Source organism: Dryobates pubescens, chromosome 35 (assembly GCF_014839835.1).
Source record: "Dryobates pubescens isolate bDryPub1 chromosome 35, bDryPub1.pri, whole genome shotgun sequence".
Classification (NCBI taxonomy): domain Eukaryota; kingdom Metazoa; phylum Chordata; class Aves; order Piciformes; family Picidae; genus Dryobates; species Dryobates pubescens.
The window spans coordinates 4,934,922-4,961,523 of NC_071646.1; the positions used below are offsets into that span (position 1 = coordinate 4,934,922).

Consider the following 26,602-nt stretch of genomic DNA (forward strand, 5'->3'; position numbering starts at 1 on the left):
AAGTCTTTTTTTGGAGTGTGTCTCAGGCTAGCTTGGCAAGCTTAAGCACACTTCACACTGCAATTGCTCCCAAATGACCACGTTATCTTGCCAGCTTCCCACCTCTTTCCCCCTCTTTCTTTAGCTTTCTCCCCCAGAACTTTCTGCATGTGCATGAAGGGTCCAGTCCTAAAAACCCCCAAATCCAATCTCTGTGTGACAGTGAAGTCAATAGGTCTACTCACATGAATTAAAGTTGGCTGGAGCAGGCCCTTGGGCATTGATTAATGTTTTAAAATAAAGTCCAGTTTTATTAATTCTACTCTGTTTGGGCTTTGGAAAGAACAGTTACAAAATGGATTATAGATCTTAATTTTTTACAATGGCATTTGTTCCTCTGATAATTCTTGGCAAACAGGGGCTCAGTATAAAAGGGTTTCAAGCACTCTATACCTCTGGGTGTGTGTACATTCTTGCATAGTGAGACTCTGGAAGAGCTGAGCACGCAAATGTGCACACACAACACACACTCACCTAAACAAGGTACTGTATGTACAGGTACCTGGTCATGTGCACATACATTTGTAAGCAGAGATATGCATGTGCACACACAATGTAAACTCTTAATTGCACACATACAGACATTAAAAATCAAATTAGTCTTACATGCACCTTGGTTTCTTCTCATTAAAAAGGAAGTTTTTAACCTTTTTTTCCCCCTTCATGTCAGTTTTTACTGCAACTAATACAATTCACCTGCTCATCTAATGGGATATTTTCCTCTCAGTATGTTAAAACACTAATTAAATGCATTACAATTATTAAAACTGGGTAGAAGAGCACTTCTTGTAAAGCTTAGTCTGGAACTCCTGGAACATAGTTGTGCAGTGAAAGTTTTAGATCATGTCTCTTGTGTTACGGATCACACAGCACAGAACCATGCTGAATATCATGCCAAAGATCTAGAAGAGAAGGGATGCAATTTAAGGATCCACTAACAAAACAGTTATAAAATAGTCTGCATATCAGAACAATCTGAAGGTTCTTGTGGCAGAGTAGCAAGTGACTGCCTCCATGTACAAACCCCAAGATATCAGGCAAGTAACATAAAAAAGATTTCACTGATACTCAAAGCGAAGATTTTTATCTGCTCAAACTCAGAGTTTAACCCCTTTTTGTTTTAAATATTAAGGCCACCATAACAACCACAAACTTTAATAGTATTACCATAAATTGCACTGGTATCAGTAACTCTGACTACTGCTATGCCTAGTATTGCACCAAAAGGTTCTGAGTTTCAGAATGCTTCTACAAGGAGTATTGTATACACATTAGAGTAAGAGCGTTGTGGATTTACAGAGGAAGCTAAGATCTTAACAGTTGCTACTCAAGATCAAGATTATGTATTGAAAATAAAACTCTGTGTATGTTAGGGAGCCAGTCAACTAGAGGGAATGTTAAAAGCAGAGAACTGTGGGTGTTGCCAGAGTATCCAGAAAGTTCTTTTTTTGCCGTAAGTTGAATCTCCAGGGCAGTTAGCAGCTCTCTCATGAGGCTTTGTGAAGGGATATGAGCAGTACCACTGCGTTCATACCTTCTCCCCACACCCCTCCCTAAGGAAGGAGACAGCTGACCAGTCACACCCCACACGGGCATGTTTCTGCTGCTAAAGAGGTTATCATTTCTTAATTTCTGCTGTATCTGAGGTGGGAAACCATAGAAAAGCTGCTCACATTTCTACTGTATCCTTGTTGAGCAATGAGGTTACAGGAACTCAGTCCCACCCACGTTGCTGTGCTGTATTTTTGAGGACATTCACATTTTATACACATGACAGGGGCCTTTAATCCATGGTTTCTCTTCATCTGCTTTTAAGTGTTCACATAAGTCTATGAACCTCCTGCTCTTTAGAGCAGATCAAGGTGCATTTCTTTACTAACATTCTGGCTCCTCATGCTGCTTCAGCCTGCTGCTGCTTTCTGAGCCTGAAGGAAGTAGTGGCACATGCATGCTGAAAAATGCTTTCTGCTCAAGCCTGTGTTTGATAGAGACTGCCCACTCCTGTCATATCTTTGCAGCAGGGTGACATCTATTGGTCACAGCTCTGTCCTCAAGGAGCAGACCTTGGGAAGACAACAATAAATACACTCTTGTGGGAGAAAGTGGCCTGCAAGAAAGGTTATCAAGGCTTTGGTGACACAACGTGATGAAACAGTCACCTGTGCTAGGGGCTGTGTGTTTGGGGGAAAAATGCTCTTCTCTAAACGTTGCAGTTTAAATCCTGTCCCTTTAACAACATCCATACTGATCACTGGGCCTGTGCCCTAGAAAACCTGCTTAGAAACTGTCCTTCACACTGAACCACTGCTGTAGTCAGTATTTTCCTGCACAGCAATTTCTGTACAAGCAGAAGGTGCTCTCTATTCCTTATGAAGCCTAGGGAGCAGATCCTCAAAGGGCCTAACTCATCAGTCTGCAGCTGGTTTGGAGTAGGTGAAATGTTGCTCCAGCCTTTTTGCTTTCAGTTTGGTTCATGTGCACTCTGCTTTCCTAGTATTGCAACAAAACAAGATTGTCATTAGATACTTTGTGTAAGGACACAAGAAAGAACTGGTGAAACCAAGTCATGCAAGTCTGCTTGTACTGGTGTGGGACAATTCCCAAAGGGAGAATACACTGCAAGTGGTGAGAATAGCTGCACCCTGCAAAACACTTTCCACAAAGATTTGAGTAAGGAACAGGGTATTGGGCTCAAATGCAGACTTGAGAGTAAGAACATGGATTTACTCACTGTGATGCCAGCAATTGCAATTCCAACAATTCCAAGTAAATGCAGATTAGCATCAATTACATTCTGGATTTCAACCAGGCAGTTCTATTAGAAACAAAATTGAAAGGTTTACTCCTGGAAAAATACACTCCCATCAACTCTGTCAGCTCTTCTCACTAAACAACAGATGAGCATGAGAGACACAATTGCAGTCACTGTCCTAATGCTTGCATCTATGCCTTGTGTTCTGTTAGACAGTTTTACTAGTGAGACAGCAGCACCTCTTGCCTTGACAGGGTGGCAGTTACAAGTAATTTTCTTACAGTAAGTTTTCCCTGAATTGAAACTGCTTCCTATGCTAGGGCATGCCAAATGAGGAAGTTTGGCCGTGCAGACTGACATGGTAACTCACAAGCAGGTTCCACTTAAGACGGAAATAACAGTATCTTCTTAACACCAACAAAGTTTCTAGCCAGGAGCCTCCATGCATTATTAAGGCAGGCACTTAGGACTACTGTTCTGCCAGGTTCTTCTCACTTGTCTTTTCAGAGGATGTAATATTGTCTCAGCTACCCCAGGTCTGCCACGAGCAAGCTTCAGAAATGAGGGCTGGGCACGTTCAAGGTGACCTCCAATTTATCTTCTGCCTCCACTGCTCCATTTTATATGGATTTTCATGCTGTAATTTGCAAGGTTAAAAGGAAGTTTTCCCTTTCTTTTACTTACAGAATGTTTCCAATTTTACTAAACAACAGACATCAAAAAGTTACTAGAACAAGCAGTAGTGAGGGCACTTGCCTTTGGCAACTGGATATTCTCTGGGCAGGGTAATCCCATTTGTTGTTCCATGTTATCTTTACCACAGCAGTGGAGCTAAATGAGAGATACAAAGAACAAAAGAAGGGGAAGCCATAGATTTATTTTTTTTTTCATATTGAAAGTGGGACAATAAACAACTGAAAAAGAGACAATGCAGGTCAAGTCATAATTCCCTGCATTAACTGCTACCTCTGATAGAATTACAATGTGTGGGCCAAAACTGTCAAACATCAGTTTCAGTTTTCTGAAGGCACAGGGAAAAGAGAAATTAACAACAACTTTCAGGAGGGATTTTTATGATAGTATCTCATAACAAAGCAAACTAATGGATTTTGGGAAAGCAGACCCCTGGCTTACAAGCAAACAGGAGCTGTTAGGAGGAGAGACAGAAAGTTCAAAGAATGCTTACAGAATTACTGACAATGCACAAAAGCTGCAACAGAGAATGCTAGATTCTTTATTTCTGACAAAACATAGTGCTGGCTTGGAGACAGTAATAAATCAGGAGTGTTTCAGAGGATTTGTTTTTCCTGTTTGTCTATCTCCCACAAAATGCTTGGAATTCCTCTTTGGGTCAGAAATAACAGCTATGGGAGAAGGACAAAAGGGTCCGAGGTTGTGAAATGTTTGTTCTAAAGAACGTGGGAATGCTGCAAGGAGCAACAAAGCTTGAGCTTGATCTCTGTGGGAGGCAGTCTAGATACAGGATGGGCACAAATAAGATTCAGGAGGTCACAGGGTCTAATTCAGGCACTAACTTTTTGGGTGGCCTGAGCTGAGTCATACATTGTTGATTCTATGGGCTTTTGGTTCTTTACCTACTTGGTTCAGTCAGTAGTAGCATCTCCCACATTGTAGATCCTGGGACACAGGTCACAGTTCTTTTTCTCAGCAAATGCAGAGAGATTCAGACCTTTCCACCTCTCTCTGCATTTGTAAATATTTGTTCTTGGGCCACAATAGTCATACCTTCTGCACAACAAAGAGCAGAAGCATCAGATGAAATCTAAAGGCCGGGTCATTTTCACTTTCAAAGGTAAGGATCACTTGGGATCTGAAAAACCACAATTCTGACAGGTTTGTGTGGCTCTGGCTCTATTTTAACTAACAGTTAGTTTTATTATTTCATACCTCAGTGGAAGGCATTCCAAATTTTAAAGGGTAATGTGACAGCAGAGCAGTAGTGCAGGGTATTAAAGTTCAGGAGGACTACTCACAGCCACGTGTAAGTGATAGATGGTTCTGTTGACCTTCCCGCCTGGGTTTTTCATATAGTCATCATAAATGTCTTCATAGATTTTCTGGGCTTCCTGTATTGCCTGCAGAAATTAGACTTTAAAAGTGAGTGGCAAACAAGTCTTGCCCCCAGTCCAGTGCAGATTTCCAGCTTCTGTCATCAAGCTCCAGAGCAGAAAATTATGCCTGGTAAACTGAAGTCCCACAGCTGGAAAGGTAGGAGGTTTTGTGGCCTGACTGCATTCAGAGAGACTCTGCATGGGTCTGAATGTACATGCACTGTAGTCTGTGTTTTGGTTAAGAGTTGGACAAGGTTAGTGCTTGAATGCATTTGCCCTTTTCCCAAGGAATACCCTCTTATCATGTAGTTCTATTTGATGTTCCTTGGGGGTGTACTGTTGAACCACACCTACAGGTTTTCTTTAATAGAGGGAAGCAAACACTGCATCTGATCTGGACTTGTCATAGCACAAACTGTCATTGACTCCAGATAAGAATGTCAGAGAGTCTTCCTGGGAAGTCTCCTGGAGAGTTTTGCTATGCCAGAGCCAGGCTGCAGGTCTGTTGGCACGGGAGTTCACTGCTGCCCCATCATTACATTACAAGTTGCTTGCTACTTACCACTTTTTTGCCTATAAAGGCAAATACTCCAGCAGTGACCTCAGCTGCAAATATCACCAACAGGCAAGCAAAGAACTGCAGAGAGAGAAAAGAATGTCACATTAATACAGCTGGCACAATTCTGCTTTATATGAACTGTCAGTCAGTCCCTCCTCCTTGCCCAGGCCTCAACAGCCCACACAGTAATTGCAAGACAGATGGTAAGCAGGGTTTGTAACAAGGGTGTCAAGTGATACTTCTTGTAATATGGAAACAAAGGTGGCAGTGGCAAAGATGTGACTCATGTGGTAGCGTCAGAAAAGACAGAAGGTAGTTCCAAGAAACATGCCACATGAGACAAGAAATAGAACTTCTTCCTGTATGGAAGCTCTGTAATATCACAATGCCTTGAGACCTTAGATTAGCCAGTGAAAGAACATAAGACATTTGAAGACAGTAAAGATCTTTCCACTAATGACACAAAGCATGCTCTTGAATGACTGCAGCCCAGGCCCTTGAAACCTTTTACTTACTGCTCCAAGTAAGCACTGAGACTCCCGCGCTGCTCCACAGCACCCAAAAAATCCAACTGTGCTCATGAGAGCCCCTGCTCCCACCAAGACATAGAGTCCTGTGAAAAATCAGAATCAGACAAGAATTCAGGGGGTTTCTTCCCAAAGTCTGCTACCTCTTTTGTCAAACCCACACATTTGTAAGTACCAGTGCTCCCTGGCTCTCACAAATAACCCCTGTTACACAGAAGAGCTTCTCTTGCAACAAAAGGAGCCCGAGGATTTCTTCACAATGCTTGGAGAATCGCATGAAGACAAGTGAGAATACTTCCAGCTCTCAAGTGTACTGTCACAAGGGCAGCTCAGTCCAGGAAGAACATACACCATATACCATCCAGAACTACCCTACAAATCTTCAGGGATGTGTTGGGTTGAAATTAGGGATGTCAGTATAGCCCCATACAGAGTTAAAGATCTAGGACCCTAGCTGTGTTCAGAACTAGATAAAAACTGTAGAGGTAAAGGGAATATTCATCTCTGCCACCTGTAAATCTGCTAGAAATACTCACATTCAGCAGAGGTTTTCATTTGTTTGTGGGGTTTTGGGGCGGGTTGGTTTGTTTATTTGTTTTGCATGGGCTTTATCTAAGACAAAAAGAAACTAGAGCACAGAAACTTGCTTCACTGCCAACTTGCATGCTTGCTCTGTGCTCAGGCAGTATATTCATTCATGTGCAGTGCCAGCTCCCATCAGACCACAACCACCGTGTTTGTGCCTTGTCTCTGGGTACTATGCCAACCAAAGTACAACAGGCTCAGTGCAGTTGCCTTCTAATTGTAGTCTTTGTCTTGTGGGCAGCGTGAAGGACCTGCAGGAATCTGCCATTTCCCTCCTGCCTTTGAGGGGACACTAGAGGGCACAGTGAGCCTTGCTCCCAGCTTTGACTACACAAACCCTTAATGAAGCCTTTCCTATTCTCAGTTACCAGGTCAAACATCATTATTTAGGATTAACAGAGCTTCTGGCATTTACTGTCAGCAAGCCTTGTGTAACTTAGACTAGAAAGCAATGTTTGCAATTAAAAGGCAGTTTGCAGTGATTGCTAGGAAATGAAAAGACGAGCCAGTATCATCAATGTACAAGTGCAGGGTGTCTAGGTCTTCTGCCACCTAGATGCAGCCTGCTTGGAGAAGGCAAGCTTCTGCCTCTTGCCCATCACTGGTGCATCACTGTCCAGTCACTGTCTATCAGCCAGATATCTAGCCCAGCTATTGCAATCCTCCTCTTCCCCTCCATCCTTGTCCCGGTACCTTTCTTGTGCCAAGTGCTGCTGCTGAGGATCTCAGGCTGCTAAAATAGCCATGAACCAATTACAATTAATATGGCTTTGCCAGGCCTGTGGCACCAGACATATGGGATTTGCTGCTGACTGGGCTGGCAGTTCATGTACTGTGTTTTCTGCATTTTTAATCTTCAGCAGCTCGGGAGTTAGAAGGACTGAGCATTCCTCAAGCTACTGTTTGTACACATATTCACCACAGAGTGGTTGTTACTGAGGGAGGAGTATATAAAGATCTAGATGGCTCAACAGAAAAAGGTCAGCCCCTCATGGAAGATAAACGGAAAAAACCAAAAAACCTTCTCTGGTGCACAACCAAAACAGCCATTTCCTGAGGTCTCCATGGTAACAAACAGCATGCAATTACAGAGATGTTTCCTGGACCCTTTTCTGCATGTTGCTCCCTACTCCAGTCCCTGTAATACTTCTCAAGCAACTTAGCAGAGACTTTCTGACTAAGAAGACTGGAAAAAAGTCTTCCCGTTCCTTTTTGTTGCTTACCCCTTGCATGGATGAAGCTCTCTGAGGCTCAGGGGTGAGACCACTTTGAGGAATTTGGATTTGCTTTTGTCTGACAAACAGACTTAACATTTCACTTGCATGACTCAGAGCTAAACCGCTACCTCAATCAGAACTTCCCTTTTAAGGCGTGTTACAGGAAAAACTCACACCACTCACTAAACAAAGCTCAGCTTGCTGTGTGTCTGGCCCCACAGCTGAGCCAGCCAGAGTTTTAAAATCACCTTCTTCCATCTTCTGTTCAGCAGAGTTCATTCCAGTCTTTGCCCCTTCTCAGCCAGAGGCTAGCAGTTGCTGCTATTCAGAGAGTGCTCAAAAAGATGACACTTAGAAAAAGTCCACAAAACTAAAGATGTTTTCACTTGTCTACTGTACACACACACACATGTAAGCTTTCACACAGGAATGAGGCACTTCAAGAGTACCTAATAACAACATCTCCCTTCTGGCTGAAAAATAGAGCATGTAGCAGAAGGGAAGCCCATACTTCAGCCATTGCTTCACTCTGCAAAGAGCAGATCTGGAATGCAGCAAAGCAGCAGCTTTTCTATATGTATTTGATGTTTGATTCATCCCATGGGGAAAATAATTATTTCCTGAAATGGAAATGCCAAATAGGGGTATTCCCTCTGAAAATTCCAACAGGAGGGATTCCCATTTTCTAGCAGACTCTGCTTTGCATTTACAAGGGGAATTCATAGAATCATAGAATGGTCTGGGTTGGAAGGGACCTCCAAAGGTCACCTAGTCCAGCACCTACTGAAGTAAGCAGGGACATCCTCATCTAGATCAGGCTGCCCAGAGCCCTGTCGAGCCTCAATTGGAGTATCTCCAGGGATGGGGCTCCAACCACCTCCCTGGGTAACCTGTTCCAGGGTTCCACTACCCTCATAGTAAAGAACTTGTTCCTAAATTTAAAAGTTACTTGGAAGTCTCAGAGCAACCTGTAGCTTCCAACGGTGAAGGATGGCAAATCCACAGCTCAGTAGAGATCTGTGTTCATGGCACAGTTTTCCATAAGATACTGTTTCCTCTGGGAATGAGCACATTGCTCCTACTGGGGCTGTACTGGGAGACAGTAGATCTGCAACCTCAAGGAGGATAAATGGTATTGTGTGTGTCATTTCTGGATGAATGAAACTGTTGTGATCAGCAGCGAATACAGAATTTCATCGTTTTAAACTAGGTAGAAGAGAAGGATGAATCTTATAGCTGCTGACTGCAATATGTCTTTATGTGTAGCAAGACTGAGGGAGGGATGAGCCCCATTTTTAGAAAGATGATGTGTGAAATCTGCAAGACATCTGTTCTTTGTTCCTTGGAACAACTGAAAACTACTCTCAAGGTAACATGCAAATCTATACATCACTAATCTAGTCTGTCGTGTCACTTGAAGAGACTAACAGCTGTACTCCTAGAACCAGAGTCCTTCCCACTGCAAAGATCACAGCAGGCAGAAGTGTGCACAATGTTTTGTGAACAGAAAGGAAACACTGCAACACAAAATAGGCAGATAGCAATCTACTGATGTGAACATTGAACCCATTATTATTTCAGACAATGCATGAACCATCACCACTACCACCAGACACACTCCCACTGGCTGCCTAGGCTGGTGGAGATCTAATTTCAGAGTCTGGAGTAGAACCCACTCTCAGAGTTGTTTCTTGTTTGGTTGGGGTTTTGTTGGTTGGTTGGTTTGGTTGGTTTTACTCTGTTTTGTTTGATTGGTTGGTGGTGAGGTTTTTTGTGTTTGGTTTGGTTTTGTGATTCTGATTTTGTTTGGTTTGGGTTTTTTTCTTTTTAATCTTAGTCAGGGGCTTTGAGATCCACATCCCTGTCTAGAGCCTACTGCAAAGAGCAGGAGCAGACAAGCATCCGCTGTCTCTCTGTCCAGCTTTACTTGCCATGAGTTTCTTGTTTACCTGGCTGCTATGGTCACTTTCCATTTTAAATAGTTCTAATTTTTCTTTTTATACCAAGAACAGAGCTTCTTGTTTTCTCAGTGGAATATGAACAGTTGGCAGCTTGTTCAGTGTGAGTTCCTCCACGGAGAAAACAAGAAGCTCTGTTCTTGGTGTAAGGGATCCAGAGGCAGTGACCAGAGTAGGCCTAGAACCCAGACATGACTTGAAGAGATGATCCTGAGGTTGTGTGTGCATTACAATCTGGGAGGCAAAAATGCTCCTCCACAGAAGGACTGAGGCTGTCAAGCCCTCAGTAGGGCACCAAGGAACCTGTAGTGCAAATGCAGCATTAGAAAAGATGAGAAGCACACACAGGAGGTGGCAATGACAGGCCAGACAGGGACAGTTGTGTACATTGCACATGGTAGCAGAGCCAGCTTCTGAGACAGGCTTCATACTAGAGATTCCCATCTTTGTGTTAATAGATTTTTAGTATATTTATGTATAAAATATATCTACAAAACTGGAGAAGCAAGGCAGAGTGCTCTGAAAGAAGGTGAATTTCTGGAGAATTGGAACATTTCCTTAATCTGAGCATAAAGCACAGACATAATTACAAGTCTTGTATGAATTCGACAGACATTTCATGGTTAATCTTCCTGGAACCACAGAGGCATTACAGATACCAGTCACGTTTGTAGGCTTCTGCTGATGCACAAATCCTTTCAGTTTAAAAGCAACCTCACTGTAATGTAACATCCCAGTCCACTGCCTCCCCCTTCCCACAGAATACCAGCACTTGTTACATGTCTTGCTCACATGCATCTCACTACCCTAAATAATTATGGCCCTAATTCATACAAGATAAAGTATGTCAGCTATTACCTTCTGAGTCATCTGCAATGGCTCTGTCCTTATCTACTTAAGCCTAGAGCAAACTTCATTAAGTCCAATGTAAGCAAGATGCCTGTGTGAGGTGGAGCTGTACTATCGCAGCTGAACTTCACAGAACCCTGCGGCAATGGATTCTACAACGGAATGATTTGAACAGTGTAAAAAGCTTCCTAATATGGAAGATGCTCACAGTTCATAGGATGATAATAATCTTGTCAAACTTCTCAGTACTTTTTCTAGTTTTGTTGCATCCTCTCACACACAGCATTGAAGACACTAAGTGCACTGGAGATTTACACAATGACCTTAAAACTTTTCGGTGGAATTCTGATTTCCTCTCTTTATAATTGCTGCCATTAATATGCCTTATAGACTGCAGCTGAGCAGGGTACTTTTGCTAAGAGCAACTTGACAGTGAGTCTAAGACCACGTTTCTGTGTAGTTATAGCTAATTTACAATCTGTCAGTGCTTATACTGCTTAGATTAATTGTTACCCCTTGAGGTCACTTTGCTTTATTGATGGTGTGTTTCATCTCTCTTTTTAATATTCAACTCAACTGGTGTTCTGAAATCATAGAATCATAGAATCAATAAGGTTGGAAAAGACCTCAAAGATCATCAAGTCCAACCTGTCACCCAAGACCTCATGACTAACTAAACCGTGGCTCCAAGTGCCACATCCAATCCCCTGTTGAACACCTTCAGGGATGGGGACTCCACCAACTCCCTGGGAAGCACATTCCAATGGCTAACAACTCTCTCTGGGAAGAACTTTCTCCTCACCTCGAGCCTAAACCTCCCCTGGTGCAGTTTGAGACTGTCCTCTTGTTCTGGTGCTGCTTGCCTGGGAGAAGAGACCAACCCTCTCCTGGCTACAACCTCCCTTCAGGGAGTTGGAGAGAGCAAGAAGTTCTCCCCTGAGCCTCCTCTTCTCCAGGCTAAGCAACCCCAGCTCCCTCAGCCTCTCCTCATAAGGTTTGTGCTGGAGGCCTCTCAATCCTTTCACAATTCTCTGCAATCCTCTCTAGATTAGGATTTTTCCATGCAGATATCAAAAACAGTTACACACTTCTAATGTTAAATGCAGAGGCTCCAAGCCAGCCCAAACAGAAAAGAGAGTATGACCATAGTACATTCATGGAAATCTGCCACCCCCACAGCAGCAAAAGTTAGGACTCTGCAGATAGCTGTTTTTACCCACCCAAGTGCAGATAAAGTAGATGCTGGATCACAAGAAGCCAATTCAGTCAAAACCCTCTCTGTAGGTGATTTTGAACTGGCACAATCCAAAAAGGAGCTAGGGGCTTTTTTTCTTTCTTTCTTTTTTTCCCTGTTATTTTTTTTTCCAGCAGACAAAAAGCTTTCCTCTTAATAGCTTCATAGCAGACAGTCCTGTTGTATTTCCACTCTGTCAGAGTGAAAACCACTTTAGGGAATGGCATCCAGAGCACAGTTAGTCCATTTGAAGTGAGTATGTGTGAAGAACAAAGCGTAAGAGTGAAAAATGCCTGAGCGTTCCTGGAGCTGAGAGTGCTGCTACAACGAGAGGAAGCCTTGAGTACTGTGAACAGTTCTGGGCCCCTCAATTTAAGAAGGACATTGAGACTCTTGAATGTGTCCAGAGAAGGGCAATGAGGCAGGGGAGAGGTCTCGAGCACAAGCCCTACGAGGAGAGGCTGAGGGAACTGGGATTGTTTAGCCTGGAGAAGAGGAGTCTCAGGGGAGACCTTATTGCTGTCTATAACTACCTGAGAGGTGGTTGCCAGGAGGGGGTTGGTCTCTTCTCCCAGGCAACCAGCACCAGAACAAGAGGACACAGTCTCAAGCTGTACCTGGGGAAGTTTAGGCTGGAGGTGAGGAGAAAGTTCTTCACAGAGAGAGTTGTTAGCTGTTGGAATGTGATGCCCAGGGAGGTGGTGGAGTCACCATCCCTGAAGGTGTTCAAGAGGGGATTTGATGTGGCACTTGGTGCCATGGTTTAGTAGTCATGAGGTCTGTGGTGACAGGTTTGACTTGATGATCTTTGAGGTCTTTTCCAACCTTATTGATTCTATGATCTTAATGTCTTTTTACTTTATGCAGGATCAGTGACAGCTCTGTCCTTAGTCATCTGTGTCTCTTGCTACAGGTGGCTGTTTCTGGAAGAGTAAAAGTGTTGATCTGTGGTGCTGGACCCTGGCCTGTGTATGGGCAGCCTGACCAGAATCAGATGCAAGTGCTTCATCACTCACTGAGGTAGGCCAAGGGAGACCCCAGGTACTCAGCAAGCAATATTGTCAGAGTTCAGCAATGCCAGCAGTGTGCAGGCACCAGAGTGACTTGCAGCTGCCTAGAGGAAGGAGAAAAGGGTGGGTCAAAGGAAATGGTGCAACTGCCAGTTCAGCTACTGTGTGGAACTGGCTGGCTTATAGACAGCAGCTACACATAAAGAGAGTGGGGTGGGAGAAAGGTCTACCCAGGAGGACAGTATAACAGGCACATAACATAAAGTGCATTATCATGCTTAAGTGATCAGTTAAAAAGCCTGAGGTAGATGGACAGGTTATTCCATTAGGCTTAATTAGCTGGTTTTCTCAGAATTCTAACTTTGTGCTGGCCTTGCCCTCATTCTGCCAGGCAGAATGCAGACCCTTGGGGACTGATTGCTAGGTTTTGTGATCCAGCATAGTGACCAAAGACTTTTGAACAACTTTCATTTTGAGTCATTTTTTTTAAGGGAGATGGTAGTGGTGGTGTCATATTAATTTAATCAGTTTTCCAGTCAGCACTTTCTGTTTTCCACTCAGGGCCATGACTGGCCCTTTCTAAACCACTCTTCCTCAGCTGCATAAAAAGAGACAAGATGATACGAGGGTAAATTTGTTGTTTAAGACTTAAGAACAAACTAAAAGCTACTTCAAAGCACATGATGGCAGGACCATTTGATGCTCCTCATGTGGTATTGCGTCTCTACACAGAGGCTACTTTGCCAACAGCTCTCATTTTAAAGGCTGATAGAGAGGCTATGGATTTTGGAGGGAAAATACTGTTGACTAAGAGTGTAGTGCTTAACTCCAAAATACATGAATATAACAAAATGAAGCACAGGAGCAGGAGAGTTGCAGTTTACATGGATTTAACTGCTGGCCAACTTGTTTGTATGGGCACCCACTACTATGGAGAGAAACTACTAATATCCTTGAACTCCAGACATGACTTCATATCCTAAGGCATGTGCCATCTGACTGTACCTTTCAAAGCCAGAATGATCACTCATGCTCTCACAGACCCCAAGAAAAAGCCACAGACACCCATAAACTTCTATCTACAGCTGTTTTGGCCCTGATGAATGCCTCAACCACAGACTGGATCATGGAACCAGAGCAAAGAGAATGTGACATAGCAGAAACTTTGTGATCTCTGGCTGTGAAGGAGAAGCAGTGCTCCAGGGCTGCCAGTTTTGAGAAAGAGACATCCAGATTGACTCCTTCACTTTCATCAGGTTTTGTTACCATTCCTGATAGGACCTGTTGAGTTCATACACTGCATTTTTATTGCTGCTGGCAGTGATGGGACTGTCTGCACTTTATTTATTAGGTATACAGAGAGTTTGTCCTCCATGTTGCCCAAGGAACCTGGACAGAATTTCTTCTTCATCCACCAAAACTAGAGAACAGGTATCTTGAACTGCCCTTTAAAAACTCCCTGTGCTAGTTTTTAGTTTAAAAATGCTCAACTTGCACTCAGCAGGCACTTTGTCTTCACTTCTGTGCTTTAGGGATGTTTAAGAACAGCAATACTACAAAAATTTAAGGATCAATTAATTGTGAGACAGCAGTGCTGACATCTTGGGTTCCCATGAGCATCTCTCTTTTCCTTCTGATTGTTGCAGGCTTTCCTGCCCAGTTAAAAAACAACTTGACAGAGTCTTGGTGCAGGAGTCTCAAGAAGAACAAGAAATCCAAGGGAATTCCCTTTATTCTACAGATCTACAGACTCTCTGGTCAGTACAGTGTCACAGACAGCTCAGATAAAAGAGGTAACTGCCCAGATTTGACCTTTGATAACTTTTTTGTTTGTTTGTTTCTCAAGTACAGCTAAGAATACATGAGATCTACTGGACCTGAACTGTAATAGAACAGCAAAGCTACAGCTTTGCCTCACCACCTGAAGCACAATCACAAGAAAAGGTATAATGAGATGGAGTAAAATAAAAATGTTGTCATGTCCACTACTGCAGTGGGTACTCCAAAAGCTGGCGAGATGCAAAGAGAGGATGTCCAACTTTAGGAGGCTGCTCTAGTGTAGACTAGACTAGAATAGAATAGGAGTAGAGTAGAATAGACTAGACTAGGAGTGGAGTGGAGTGGAGTGGAGTGGAGTGGAGTGGAGTGGAGTAGAGTAGAGTAGAATAGAATTAACCAGGTTGAAAAAGACCCCCGAGATCATCAAGTCCAACCCATCACCCAACCCCATCTTATCAACTAAACCATGGCACCAGGTGCCTCCTCCAGTCTCCTTTTAAACACCTCCTGTGATGGCAACAAAGTAGATGAAAATTGCATGGGTCGAAGAGTTCCCATTCCAACCTTTTATGTTGTAGGTTAAAAAACTGTAAGGTGCAATGGGGAATATGGATCACTGAACACAAAGCAGGCAACAGAAAACTAAGAACACATATGTGCTTGCCATCAACACTGCTGCCTGTTAAGTTGTTCTCAAACCAACAAAAACATTTCAGTGGCTGGAAAAGATGAACAGGCCTTGTTGCCAAGTCATGGCCCAAACTATTCCAGAGGGCAGAAAAGACAGCTGGACTGCTGGTAAAGAACAAGGCTATTTAAGGAGACTCATCCTAGCTTAATGGAAAATGCAAGGATATAATTATCAATTATTCCAAACTAAACCAACATTTCAGATCCAGGAAAAAAAAAATCAACTTCATGAGGAAGCACAAGAAAGAAGCTGGTTAGAGTCAGCTGGCAGCTCAATCCAGGTACAGAAAGAGCAGAATATGGTATTGCTTAGAAGCAAGAAAATGAGATGTTTTCCACAAGATGGTGATTCTGGACAGTGCTTCAACCTACAAAGCAAACTCTGAATGCAGCTACACTGTTCCAAGCACTGACACAAAGCTGATTTGATCACAGGGGCTAGGGATATCACAAGGCAGCTACAAAAATGGTCAGTGGAACAGAGCTGAAGAAATTATTTTTAAATAAATAGTCCTATGTTTGTATCTCCAAGTCCTACTGATGATCTGCCTTCTCTTTCAGCCCTCTGGGCAAGCTGCTCATTGTGTGTTGCAAAGTGTTCCATCTTGAGAATTCCTGTGCAAAATTCTGGCTGTCCTCCAGAATGCAAGCAGACAAAGCCACATAAACAACACTCCTAAACTCTGTGTGAGAAGGGCCCAATACACAACTGTCAAGGGGGACTCAGAGCTGAAATCTCTTGGAGGTAAAGGTCTCGAGCAGGACCATCCAGGCACAGCCTTGTCTGCTGCAGAAAGCCCACCTTTACTGAACCTGTCACCATTCAGTTACCACTGTCTTAGTCACAGATCACTAGCAGCATCAGACTTCTGAATGGCTGCCCCATCAGATGCTCAGAAGCCGCAACAGCATCTAACATGATTTGTAATGAGGCAGGGCAGCAGAAAATGTTTTGTTTACCTTTAACCACAATGCTCCTTTCAGAGCACAATGCCTGTTACAAAAAAGGGCTAAAAACTCCCCTTTAGGATTCAGTCAAAAGAGCAAGTTTAAAACAATTCTCAACATATTTATGCCCTGTTCTTCAGCACATCCTCTGCTAGCAGTTACATACGACAGCATACAGCTCTGTAAGTACATGTGACAGCCCAGGAGCCGAGTGTCAAGGCATACAGCAGCACTTCTACAAGAGCATTCTCCAAGACTTCCCAAAACTGACAACCCTGAACAGCTTTTGTAATGCCTATTCAGAACTGAAGCAGATTAAATCTTTTAGAGATTTAAATACACGTGAACCAAAGAGTGTGTTCTTTATGCAGTGCAAAGCTGTGACATGACTGTGGTGCTTACTAACATCACAGGATGTATTACTTTCTGGGTTCTGAACATCCTTCTGTCTTGTTGAATCTCCTGGGTCAAAAATAAGTGAATGAGGCCAGGAAGAGTTCCAAAATACAGCATAGGAAATTCAGGAGGTATACATTGGGTCTGGAAGTGAAGTTTATGCTGCTGACATATCAGCTCAGATGTAAGAGAAAAAGTAAATCATATATCCTGGATCTCCGTGTCCTTGGAGGTGCTACAGGGTATTTTACAGTAACCCTCAGGTTACTGAATGGTTTTATTCAGCCTCATAAACTCCCACAGACACTTTGCTGGATGTAACATTCTATCCATCTATTCCCACAGTACTGTACAGTCAGCTCTGTGCCTCTAGCCTGGTTGCATATATTAAAGAAGTTTGTGGTTAGGACTGTGGTATATCAGAGTGAAGGTCTCCACTAAGAGAACTGGGGGTGTTTAAATAAACTGCAGAGTCCAGACAGTATTTCTGTGATGGGTAACTGACTGCTGCAGGACATCTTGGGTCAACTTCCATTCCAGCCCATCCTGTCAGTGTGGCTTGATAGACAAGGCAGGACTGGGTGTTCATTCACACCTGGCATTTCTAAGTGGTAAAAATGTTTGCACCAGTTGGATTTGATTGAGTCCATCTTCAGGGGTGATAGACTAAACCAGAAAAAAAAATCTGACTCTTTTGATGTGAAGGCATGTTAAAATTGTCTTTGGACAGAGAAAAGCAGTTGCTGGCAGTCCTAGACAACTTCTATTTAAGAATGTCTATAGGTATGTAACACAGGTGGCATGACCAGAAAACCCAACTGGAAATCCTAGGGAGAGAGGGGAAAAAAAAAATTAAATGCCTAAAATTAGATATGACCAATACCAATTCTGTGGGCCTGGGGAACTACTTGATTCCTGCATAGGCTGGACAAACAGTTCTTGAGATGACTGAACAGTGTGTAGTTTTGTTTTTCAGCTGTGGAAAGATTTGCTCTGATACTTAAAGTCACACTGAGAGCCTCTGTGTGCAGGCACAGGGAGAAATGGTGAGGAAAAGTTTTACTGCTGGACTGGTATGACAAACATTCTGAAGCGACGCTGTTGTTTTGTTGGCTGGCAGCTGCACAGAAAACTCTGGAAGGATATCACAGAATCACAGAAACATTCAGGTTGGAAACCACCCTCAGGATCACCAAGTCCAACTGACAACCCTACTCTACAAGGTTCACACCTAAACCATATCCCCAAGCACCACATCCAAACGACCTTTAAACACATCCAGGGTTACTGGAGTCTCTGACCCATCTCAACTTCTAGTACAACAGTATTAGCACAATTCACTAAAGATACATGAGAACTGCATCAAATCTAAGAGAAGAGTTCAGGTAGGAAGTTGATGCCAAGCAGAGAAATGATCAATGCCATCATGCTCATGACACGCAGCACCAGAATGTCCACTTTTGTGTAGTTCAGCCCAGGAATTGTTTCCCTTCAGATAATTCAGTGCATAATGTGTGTCACATGCCCCAGGATGAACCATGGCAAAGCTACTGTTATTGCAGGCACTTTAACTTACCCATGAAGAAATACTCTGGAGACCTTTTATCTGAAGCAAAGTCTGCCATAACTCCACCAAACCTCAGCCATAGACCAAAGGCAATGACAGCCAATCCTGCCAGCTGGAAGGTAAACAGACTAGTCAATACTTCAGTAACAATTACTGGAGAGGCTCAAAGAGATGTCATTGGCGCCTTATGCTTTCTCGAAATCCCACAGCTCAGGAAGGCACTGTCAGAAAACCCAGGAAGCATTTGCCAGTGTTTGATACCAATGAATTCCTGTTGTAGTGAGATGTACTTCCTTTCCTTCAGTTCTTCAGTGTAAAGTTCAGCTTCTGAACTTTTAAGCAGTGACTTCCAAGCCTTGTAAATAAGCTCATTCAGTCACACAAACTTGGCCTATATTGCAATGGGGTGGTGGGGGGTGTGTGTTTGTGCTAGCATGGAGAAGCAAGTGCCCATGAGAAGAACAGGCTGCAAAACCAATGAGGAACACTCTGTCCTCCTTCCTAACCCTCAGAACTCTACTGTAGTAAGGCAGTATGGAGGTGGCCACTCAGGGTCTGGAATCAAGGAGCCCCTCCTGTTAGTCTAGGCTTCTAAGTGCTTCTAGTAGTTGAGATGTGTCTGAAATGAATGCCCCCAGTTCTGCTGAGGAGATGGTTTCTCCTGTGTCAGCAAAAAGGCAGATAACAAAACACAGTAATTGTCACTTCTATGAAACAACATAACACAAAGCTTTGTCCCTCTCCTGACTTGCAGCTGCAGCTGGACAACATCACTCTGCTCCTACAGCTTCAGCACAGCAGCACTGTGTACCCGGAGCTTGCAGTGCTGTCACCAAGAGGGAAAAGCATTTGGTTTAACTGTGCTTCAAGCATAAAGGAGACAAAAGCCCAAAAATGCCTGCTCCAGAGAGGCTGAACAGGATTATTTTGTGGCTTCTTTTTAGAAAACAGTGGATCATAAAGAAAAAGACATTTAAGAAGATGACATTGCTAATTGTTTTACAGTGTGAAAAACTGGAAAGCTACTGGAAGGGAGAGCATGACATGAGGGAAAGCGAAAGGGAAAAGATGGCATTCAATTGTGCTGTGAAACTGAGGAGGAATGAGGGAAGAATGGGCTTTATCTGAATCACTGGATGGTTCTGCAGTAGGCACTGTTCACTGACACATTAGGGTAGCTTTCAGCAGAGCAAGTGCAATACGATGCAAGGATTTTCTCTTAGGATGAACTTGTAAACAAGTGGCAGCCATTGGCTCGCTATTTGAAATTACTAAAAGGCATCATAACATCGTGAAGAAGTGTTCTGCTGCATAAAATGCTGCAAGAACCTCTCACAGCCTCCTGTTGTTTGAAATTTTATGTTTTATGTTACGTTATGAATTGTCAGTTAACAGAGATGCCTTTTGCCAGCAATGGCATCTTACGTCGAGCTCGTGCATTCCCGGGTAGAGCTATAGCCTTGCCGAAGGAGCCCAAGCCGGGAGCGCGGGTAGGGCACTCTCGCAAGGCAGGCTCGGGAAGCCTGTCCCGCAGCGCTCCAGCGAGGGACCCGCGTCCCTCCCCAGGGCTCGGTTCCCCGGGCCCCGCCAGCCGCATCCGCTGCCCGCGTTCCCCCCGGCGCCCCCAGTGCTGCCACGGGGGTCGGGGCTTGCCGGCCGCCTCCGCAGCAGGTGCCGCAGCGGGCACGGCTCCGCCCGGCCCCGTCAGCCCGGCCCCGTCAGCCCGGCCCGGCGCTCACCCAGAAGGTCAGGTTGAAGATGAACAGCAGGATCTTGATGCAGCGCATCCGCCCGCGCACGGTGCCCATGGCGGGGGCCGGCTCCGGCAGCAGCTCCCCAGGCGGCTCGGCCGAACTCGGCGGAGGCTCCGCGCGGGGCGGGGAGCGGGGCGGCGCCGGGAGGCAGGTGCGGGGCTGGGCTGGGTGCGACGCGGGGCGGGCCGGGGTCAGCAGCACCGCCGGCCTGGACCCGCCCCGAGAGGCGGCGGGGATGGCGGCTGGGGAGTGCGCGGGAGCGACCCGCGGCGTTGGGGCTCAGCCGGGCTTTGTGCCCAGAACGATGCCCGGGGGCCATGGCGCTGTTCTGAGGGGCCGGGGCCGCTCGCCGTAGGGTGGTGTTTTCCCGCGGGGTCTGGCTGCCCTGCCCGGGCGGGGCTCGGACGGCAGCAGAAGCAAGGGCGGTGTGGCGCCGGCTTTCACTGTGTGGACGGCGGCGGCCCCGGCTCCGTTCGCCCGCCCGGCTGCCGCGGACAGCAGCGGCTGTCGGGGACGGGCGGCAGACGCCGTCACCATTTCATCCGTGTGGACTCCCATAAAATCCCTCTCAGCTTTCTCAGCGTGGCATGTGTCTCATGTTTATCTGCAAATAGTGGGGTGTGTGCCCACAAAATTCTAAGGAAGTTCGGGGACTTGATGTGTGAAGTCCGAGGACAGCAGGAAAAGGGCCACTCCCCTTAACACTGCTTTTGCTCCCTTTCATAAACTAAGGGCCCATAATGCACGTTATCCAGTCACTAATACTTCCAGTTTTGTTCTCAAAAAATGCTGACTTTGTTGTCAAAATCTTAGATCTTTCTCCTCTCACAGCTGCTGTTTTCTTTCACAGTCTTCAGAAAGTCTTTCTGAAGCTGCCTGTGGGGGCTTCACCAGGGGAGCACAAGGTAAGGCAGAGTCTCCTGAGAGGAGGATTTTCTATGTTAAATATTTCCATTCAATGTTTAATGAATAAAGCTGCTATTTCCTGGTTTGTGGTGTATTAAAGTAGTGTTCAGTTTTGCCTATCCACATTGTTTTCATTTTTGTGAATATTTTTTTTTCCCCAGGTGTGTGCAAAAAGGCAAAGATCCCTATGTCTGGTTATTTCAAATGCAGCTACACTCATCTAATCAGGAAGGTTTTGCTCTTTCCAGCTAGCACTTTCAACTGGTGGTGTGAATCGTGACATCAGTTTGATATCCTCTCTCTGGCTGGGCTTTTCTGGTCATTTGTTGCAGATACATTTATGTTGGTATTCCATTGCATCCAAGACATTCATGGTGACAAGAGTTGTTGTCTGTCTCTTTTGACTGTATTCAGGAAGTGTGATCAAGACTTGATTTAATCTGTTTGTGATTATTTTGTCTCAAAACCATTTCACAAGTGGTCTTTTAGCTTTTTGGTCTCTTAAGCCCAAGTTCTTGTAGCGGTTCTGTAGCACAAAATGTCTCTTCTCAAAGCAGATCAAAAGATCATCTTTTGAAACCTGCCCTTTAGACCTCCACAATTTCTCAGAGAGCTCCGGGCAGGATTTTTAGACTCCTCAATATCTGGATCTGGCAAAGTCCATTCCTAGGAGTTAAAGGCAGTTGTCAATAACAGGGAGCCACGAAGAATTTATTATTTCTTTCTCTTTTATATTTCAATTTGAACCCAAACCCCTGGATTTGAGTAAATACTATTTGCAGTTTTCTATCATTACAAATTGTAGTCCAGGTTCCAAGAGAAACAAATGAAATTTACATTTGGGTTTTAATTTAGCTGTTGATAAAACCTTTTAATCTATCAGACAGATGAGTAAGCAACAGCGGAAGGCTGAAGGCATCTCTGACTAAATTAGTATCCACAGCTTTACTGGGTGGACAATGAACTGGGTCATGGCAGGGTCACATCAGCTATCCTGAGCTCTGGCATGATCCAGGACAGCTGACTTAACCTGTGAGCCCTGGTTTGTCACATCTACCTAGTGTACATGCTCTTCATGGCAGAGACAGTTACTGCATGTGCGTTCAGACAAGAGGAGGAAGATCTTGCTTCTTAGTGCCTTTATTTTGGGTAGAGCTATCCAGGATTAAAATGAAATACCGTCTTTCAGAGAAGTCCTTTTGTTTGTTTGTTGGCTTGGTTTGAACAGTTTCTATGAGCTGATCATAGTAAAACAGATTCAAGGAGAGGCAAGGGAGGAGGTGCAGAGACAGGACCACTTTACTTTGAAAGGGAGAGCTGTCTCCTGGCAGATGAGCATATTTAATCAAGTGATTGCACAGTCACTTTACAAGAGATACAAATTACGATGAGCCAATTATTCAGAGAGTTAGTGGCAGGAAGTCTGTGGGGTCTCTATCTTTCCTTTTCTCCCAGCCTTCCACGCTGACCCACCTGAATTCAAACATTCACCACACAGTCCTTAGCTTCCACACTTGACAATTTCAGCTTCCTTTCTGCAGCACCCCTGTGAACAGTCATGCACGGTGGGGTCAAATAACTGAGCTGAGCTGACAGCCAGCGATGTTATAGGACCTCAAAAGGTCTCTGAAAGAACCATGAAAGTCCAGCTTACAAGACGAGACTGCTGCTCTCTTGCTGCCAGTGCACCGACCCTGCAGTCCTTCCAGGATCTGAGACCCGAGTGTCGCACAGCGGATGGGCCCCCAGTCACCGGACGGCCAGGACAAAATACAGGACAGAAACCAAAGTCTCTCTGCAGTGTTCTGTGCGGAACCGATGACAACAAAGCAGAATCACTGGGGCTCCGGCAGGGCTCCGGCTCTCCTCAGCCCTCCTCTGCCCGCGACCACGGCGGGTTCCGGAGGGGGTTAGCGCCGTAGCAGAGGGAAACCGGAGATGGTGGGGGTGCCTGGAGCTGGGAGGGACCTGGAGCGGGGAGGTCCGGAGCTGGGCGGGGGCCCGGAGCTGGGGAGAGCCGGAGCAGGGGCAGCGCGGAGCTGGAGGGACCCCAGCATTCCGCCCAGCTCCGCATTCCGCGTGCGACAGCGCCCTCTGCTGGCCGCTGTGTCACGGGGCGGCGGCGTCTGGAGGAGGAGGCTTGGCCTGGCCTCTCCAGACACTTGAGGTCCCAGGGCTGAGTGTTGATACTGCAACAAGGGCGGCTGCCACCAGACAAGCAGATTTCTACCTCAAATGCAATGTAGATGAAACAAGGATATGGGTACATGTAACAGATCTCTAACCTGGAAATGTCTTTGTAGTTAGATTTACAGTGATGCAGATCCCGAGGCAAAGAGCATTCAGTTTTGGTCATTTTCTCACTCCATAGCATGCTGAGAAACCTTTGAAAGAAATGTTATCACAGTATCACTAAGGTTGGAAGAGACCTCCTGACTGTAGCCCTAGATATTTAGATACTGCCAAACACATGGTCTTGCTTGTAATGACAGATGGATATGAAGCTATCCTTGCTTGAGCAAGTGCTGTTTAATTTCAATTACCAGAAGTATGCCTGAGTTTTTAATCCCATAAAGATCATCTCTAAACTTCAGAATGAAAACATTTAAAAATGTATCCCAACAGGCCTGAAGTTTACTTTCCTTCCAGGTCTGACCTACTTTTCCTCTGTTTTTCATTGTCTTCCAAATTGTTCTCTGCTTAACCATTGACCTTTGAGAGATGAGGAGGGCAAAATACTGTTACTTCTTTCAGGTGTTCACAGTTTCCTAAGTGTTTTACAAGCATGCACCTACAATTATTCCAGTTTTATGCTTTATGAACAGCAAAGCTTTCACATGCATGTTTATTAGCTCTGCAGAGGACTGTTCAGATTTCACAGAACCATAAAATAGAATCATGGAATGGTTTGTGTTGGAAGGTCCTTAAAGATCATTTAGTTCTGATCCCCCTGCCATGGGCAGAGACACTTTTCACTAAACCAGGTTGCTCAAATCCCCATCCAGCCTGGCCTTGAACACCTCTAGGGATGGGACATCCCTCCACAATCTGTCTGGACAATCTGTGTCAGTGTCACACCACCCTCACAGTGAAGAATTTCTTCCCCATATCTATTGTAAATTTACCCTCTTTCAGTTTAAAGCCTTTATCCCTCTTCCTTTCAGTTTCCTCCTTCTCAGCTCTTTCTGTTAATGCTAAGATCAAATTCCTCATTCAGGGTCCCAAATAGCCCTTCAGGGAAGCACAGGCCAGGGAATGAGAAGGAGCTCCTTTATAAAAATAAAATCTTATTTCCCAGTTTTAATGTGTGAGTTACATGGAACCACAACTGACTTCAAATTGCAAGCAAACAGCCCAGAAGCCATAATGGACTCCCATTCTGACAAGGACAATGAAACTTGCATCATACTGTTGGCATCTGTATTGCTGTTTCCATTTCCTTTGCCAGAATGCTAGGGCCTGGCAACACTGCTTCTGTCCCACAATGCAGCTCAGGAATTGCTCCCTGGTCTACAAAGGAGGTCAGAATGGACTGTGCTTCTCCAACTGCCTGAACAAATAGTCTGCTCCTCTGCTTCCTTCCCCATATTTTAATTGTTTAAAAATACATTTCACAAATAGAATTATTTATTAAATAGAAACATTCATTAAAGCATATTGCATCAGGAATTTGCACAACTGATCAGGCTGCAAAGCTCATACAAGGCTGTTGAGAACTATGGTTGGGTCCCCAAGCACTGGCCTGGTTTTCTCCTTTTTAGGAGTGTCCAGCATTTCTGTGCTTCAAATCCTGGCTTATCTCTGAAAGCTGCTTTTCAGAAAAGCATTGCAAGTCTGTAAAATCATGGAATCCTGTAAACTACTTAATTTCTGCTGCAAGCATCATCCAGGTATTATTTCTAGCATCTCCCCTTAATGGCCAAAACAGGAATGAGAACAGAAGAATACATTTTTACCTCGCTCTGTTCTCTTCCAGTAAGCTGCTCTTAGCCCCAGTTTGGCATTTTGAATCCCCTCTCAGTTCTCCACTGAAGAAATGTGAGTTGTTCATCCAATTACCAGTTAAGATATTTGCAGATTCCTTCTGCTTTCTGGGTCTGACTGATTTCTCTCTACTTGGGTAGATTTCCAATTATATGAGTTGTACACTTCCACTTTGATTCAGCTGCTCCTCTTAAGTTCCTCTGCAGATGAGTGGTCCTTAATATTATACAAATGACCACCCCAACTGTGAGTTGGGTGATCAGAGCATGTCTGCAGAAGGACTGATGATGAGGTAGTCCATGGGCTCATACAAACAGTTGCAGTGTGCACAGCCTCTTGGATGCAACCGTCCATGCTCTGAATTAACATTGCCGCTGAATTTTCCCTAGCCAAAGGAAGAACAGAAGTGAAATTCCAAATCACAGCTGAACTATCTGCTGTCATCTTTATGTTAAAAGAATGTGCTCCCCTCCAGAAAATGGAAGGAGATAAACACACATAATGGAAGCTGGAGCTGGCTTGCATCTTTGTGAAGGGCTCCTTTCCTGCATTTTTGCCATAGCAACATGCAGCTCTCCCAGGTGGAGTGTTTCCTTGACTTGGTATGAAACAAAGCACTGCCCAGAAAGGAAGCTTTGTCCCTGGTTAATATTTCTCCTGGACAAGAAGTGACTGTTACAAAAAGCAAGTTTAGTTGTATCTGCTACCCATTAAGCAGTCACACACTTTGGGCAGTTGACATTGATAGCTCCATGAATATGGTAAATTTTAATGAATGCCCACAAAATGTTTTCATTTGGCTTCCTTTCCCTGGAAAGATTGGAAGAGTAAGGAGATGCTTTGCTTCCCAGGAAACCTGGGCTAGAGAGTAATATCATCTGTCAAACAGTGGAAAATGCTAAGGAAAAACAAGTTATCTAAACTGTTCCTCACGGTTTAGTTAGAAGGATTTTTTCTGCTATGTGTGATGGCTAAGATCAGGTTGTGCTAATCTAGTTGGTTGGGTCAGCATGGAAAATGAAATATGGAACTAGTTCTGTGATGAGTCATAGCAGGTCCAGAACAGCTGTATGGGGATAAACTTATTTAACCCAGGCCTAAGAGTCTCTGCTGTAGATCACAGTGTGACTAACTACTGAATGGGAGTGCTTAGACCACGACAGTGAATGGCCTTTGCCTATGGACAGTCCGATGTCACGTTCTCGAACATAAATTTCTGCCATGCTTTAAAACACACACCCCTTGTATAGCCTAAAAAAAGTATGCCACCAATCAGCAGATGTGAGATACTTTTTCTTCACATGGCCTTTCAGTTACACACTGACAGTTTCCAGGACATGTATCATGTTACAGTGCAAGCTTTATGCACAAAGTAAAAAATGTTTTGAAAAGGGCCTTTGCAGAATGAGTCTTTAATGGGCCTTGATTTCAGGAGGTGAGATGCTCTCCCTGAAGTGTGACAGATTCTGAGGCTGCCTACCTGCTCTTGTACTCCCTCTTTTGTATGTGATCCTTAGACTCCCTCTCCACGTTCTCCTTTAAAATTTACTGTGTGCTCGTTCACATCATAACTGTTTTGCAGCTGAGGCAGATTTCTTCATGATAATTATTCCATGAGAAGCCTTCTTCACCATGCTGCTTTGCACTGGAGAATGTGCTGGTCTGCAGTAGTAGACATTTATCTTTGACCTAAAAGGAGAGGATCCCAGTGCAGGTTTGGTTTGGTTTTGTAGTGTGCTCCCTTACACACAGCATGTTAAAATATAATTGTGCCTT

At 44.5% G+C, this 26,602-nt stretch overlaps 1 protein-coding gene across 1 annotated transcript; it reads right to left on the reverse strand.

Annotated features, from left to right (window-relative positions):
* TSPAN2 (tetraspanin 2) lies at positions 1-20,233 on the reverse strand. Its single transcript, XM_054176378.1, has 8 exons — positions 19,922-20,233; positions 18,192-18,294; positions 5,938-6,035; positions 5,426-5,500; positions 4,786-4,887; positions 3,548-3,622; positions 2,771-2,854; positions 1-941 (listed from the first exon to the last, which is right to left on the reverse strand). The coding sequence occupies exons 1-8, from the start codon at positions 19,988-19,990 to the stop codon at positions 876-878; spliced, it is 672 nt and encodes a 223-aa protein (XP_054032353.1). The 5' UTR covers positions 19,991-20,233; the 3' UTR covers positions 1-875.
* Between the last annotated feature and the right edge of the window lie 6,369 nt (positions 20,234-26,602).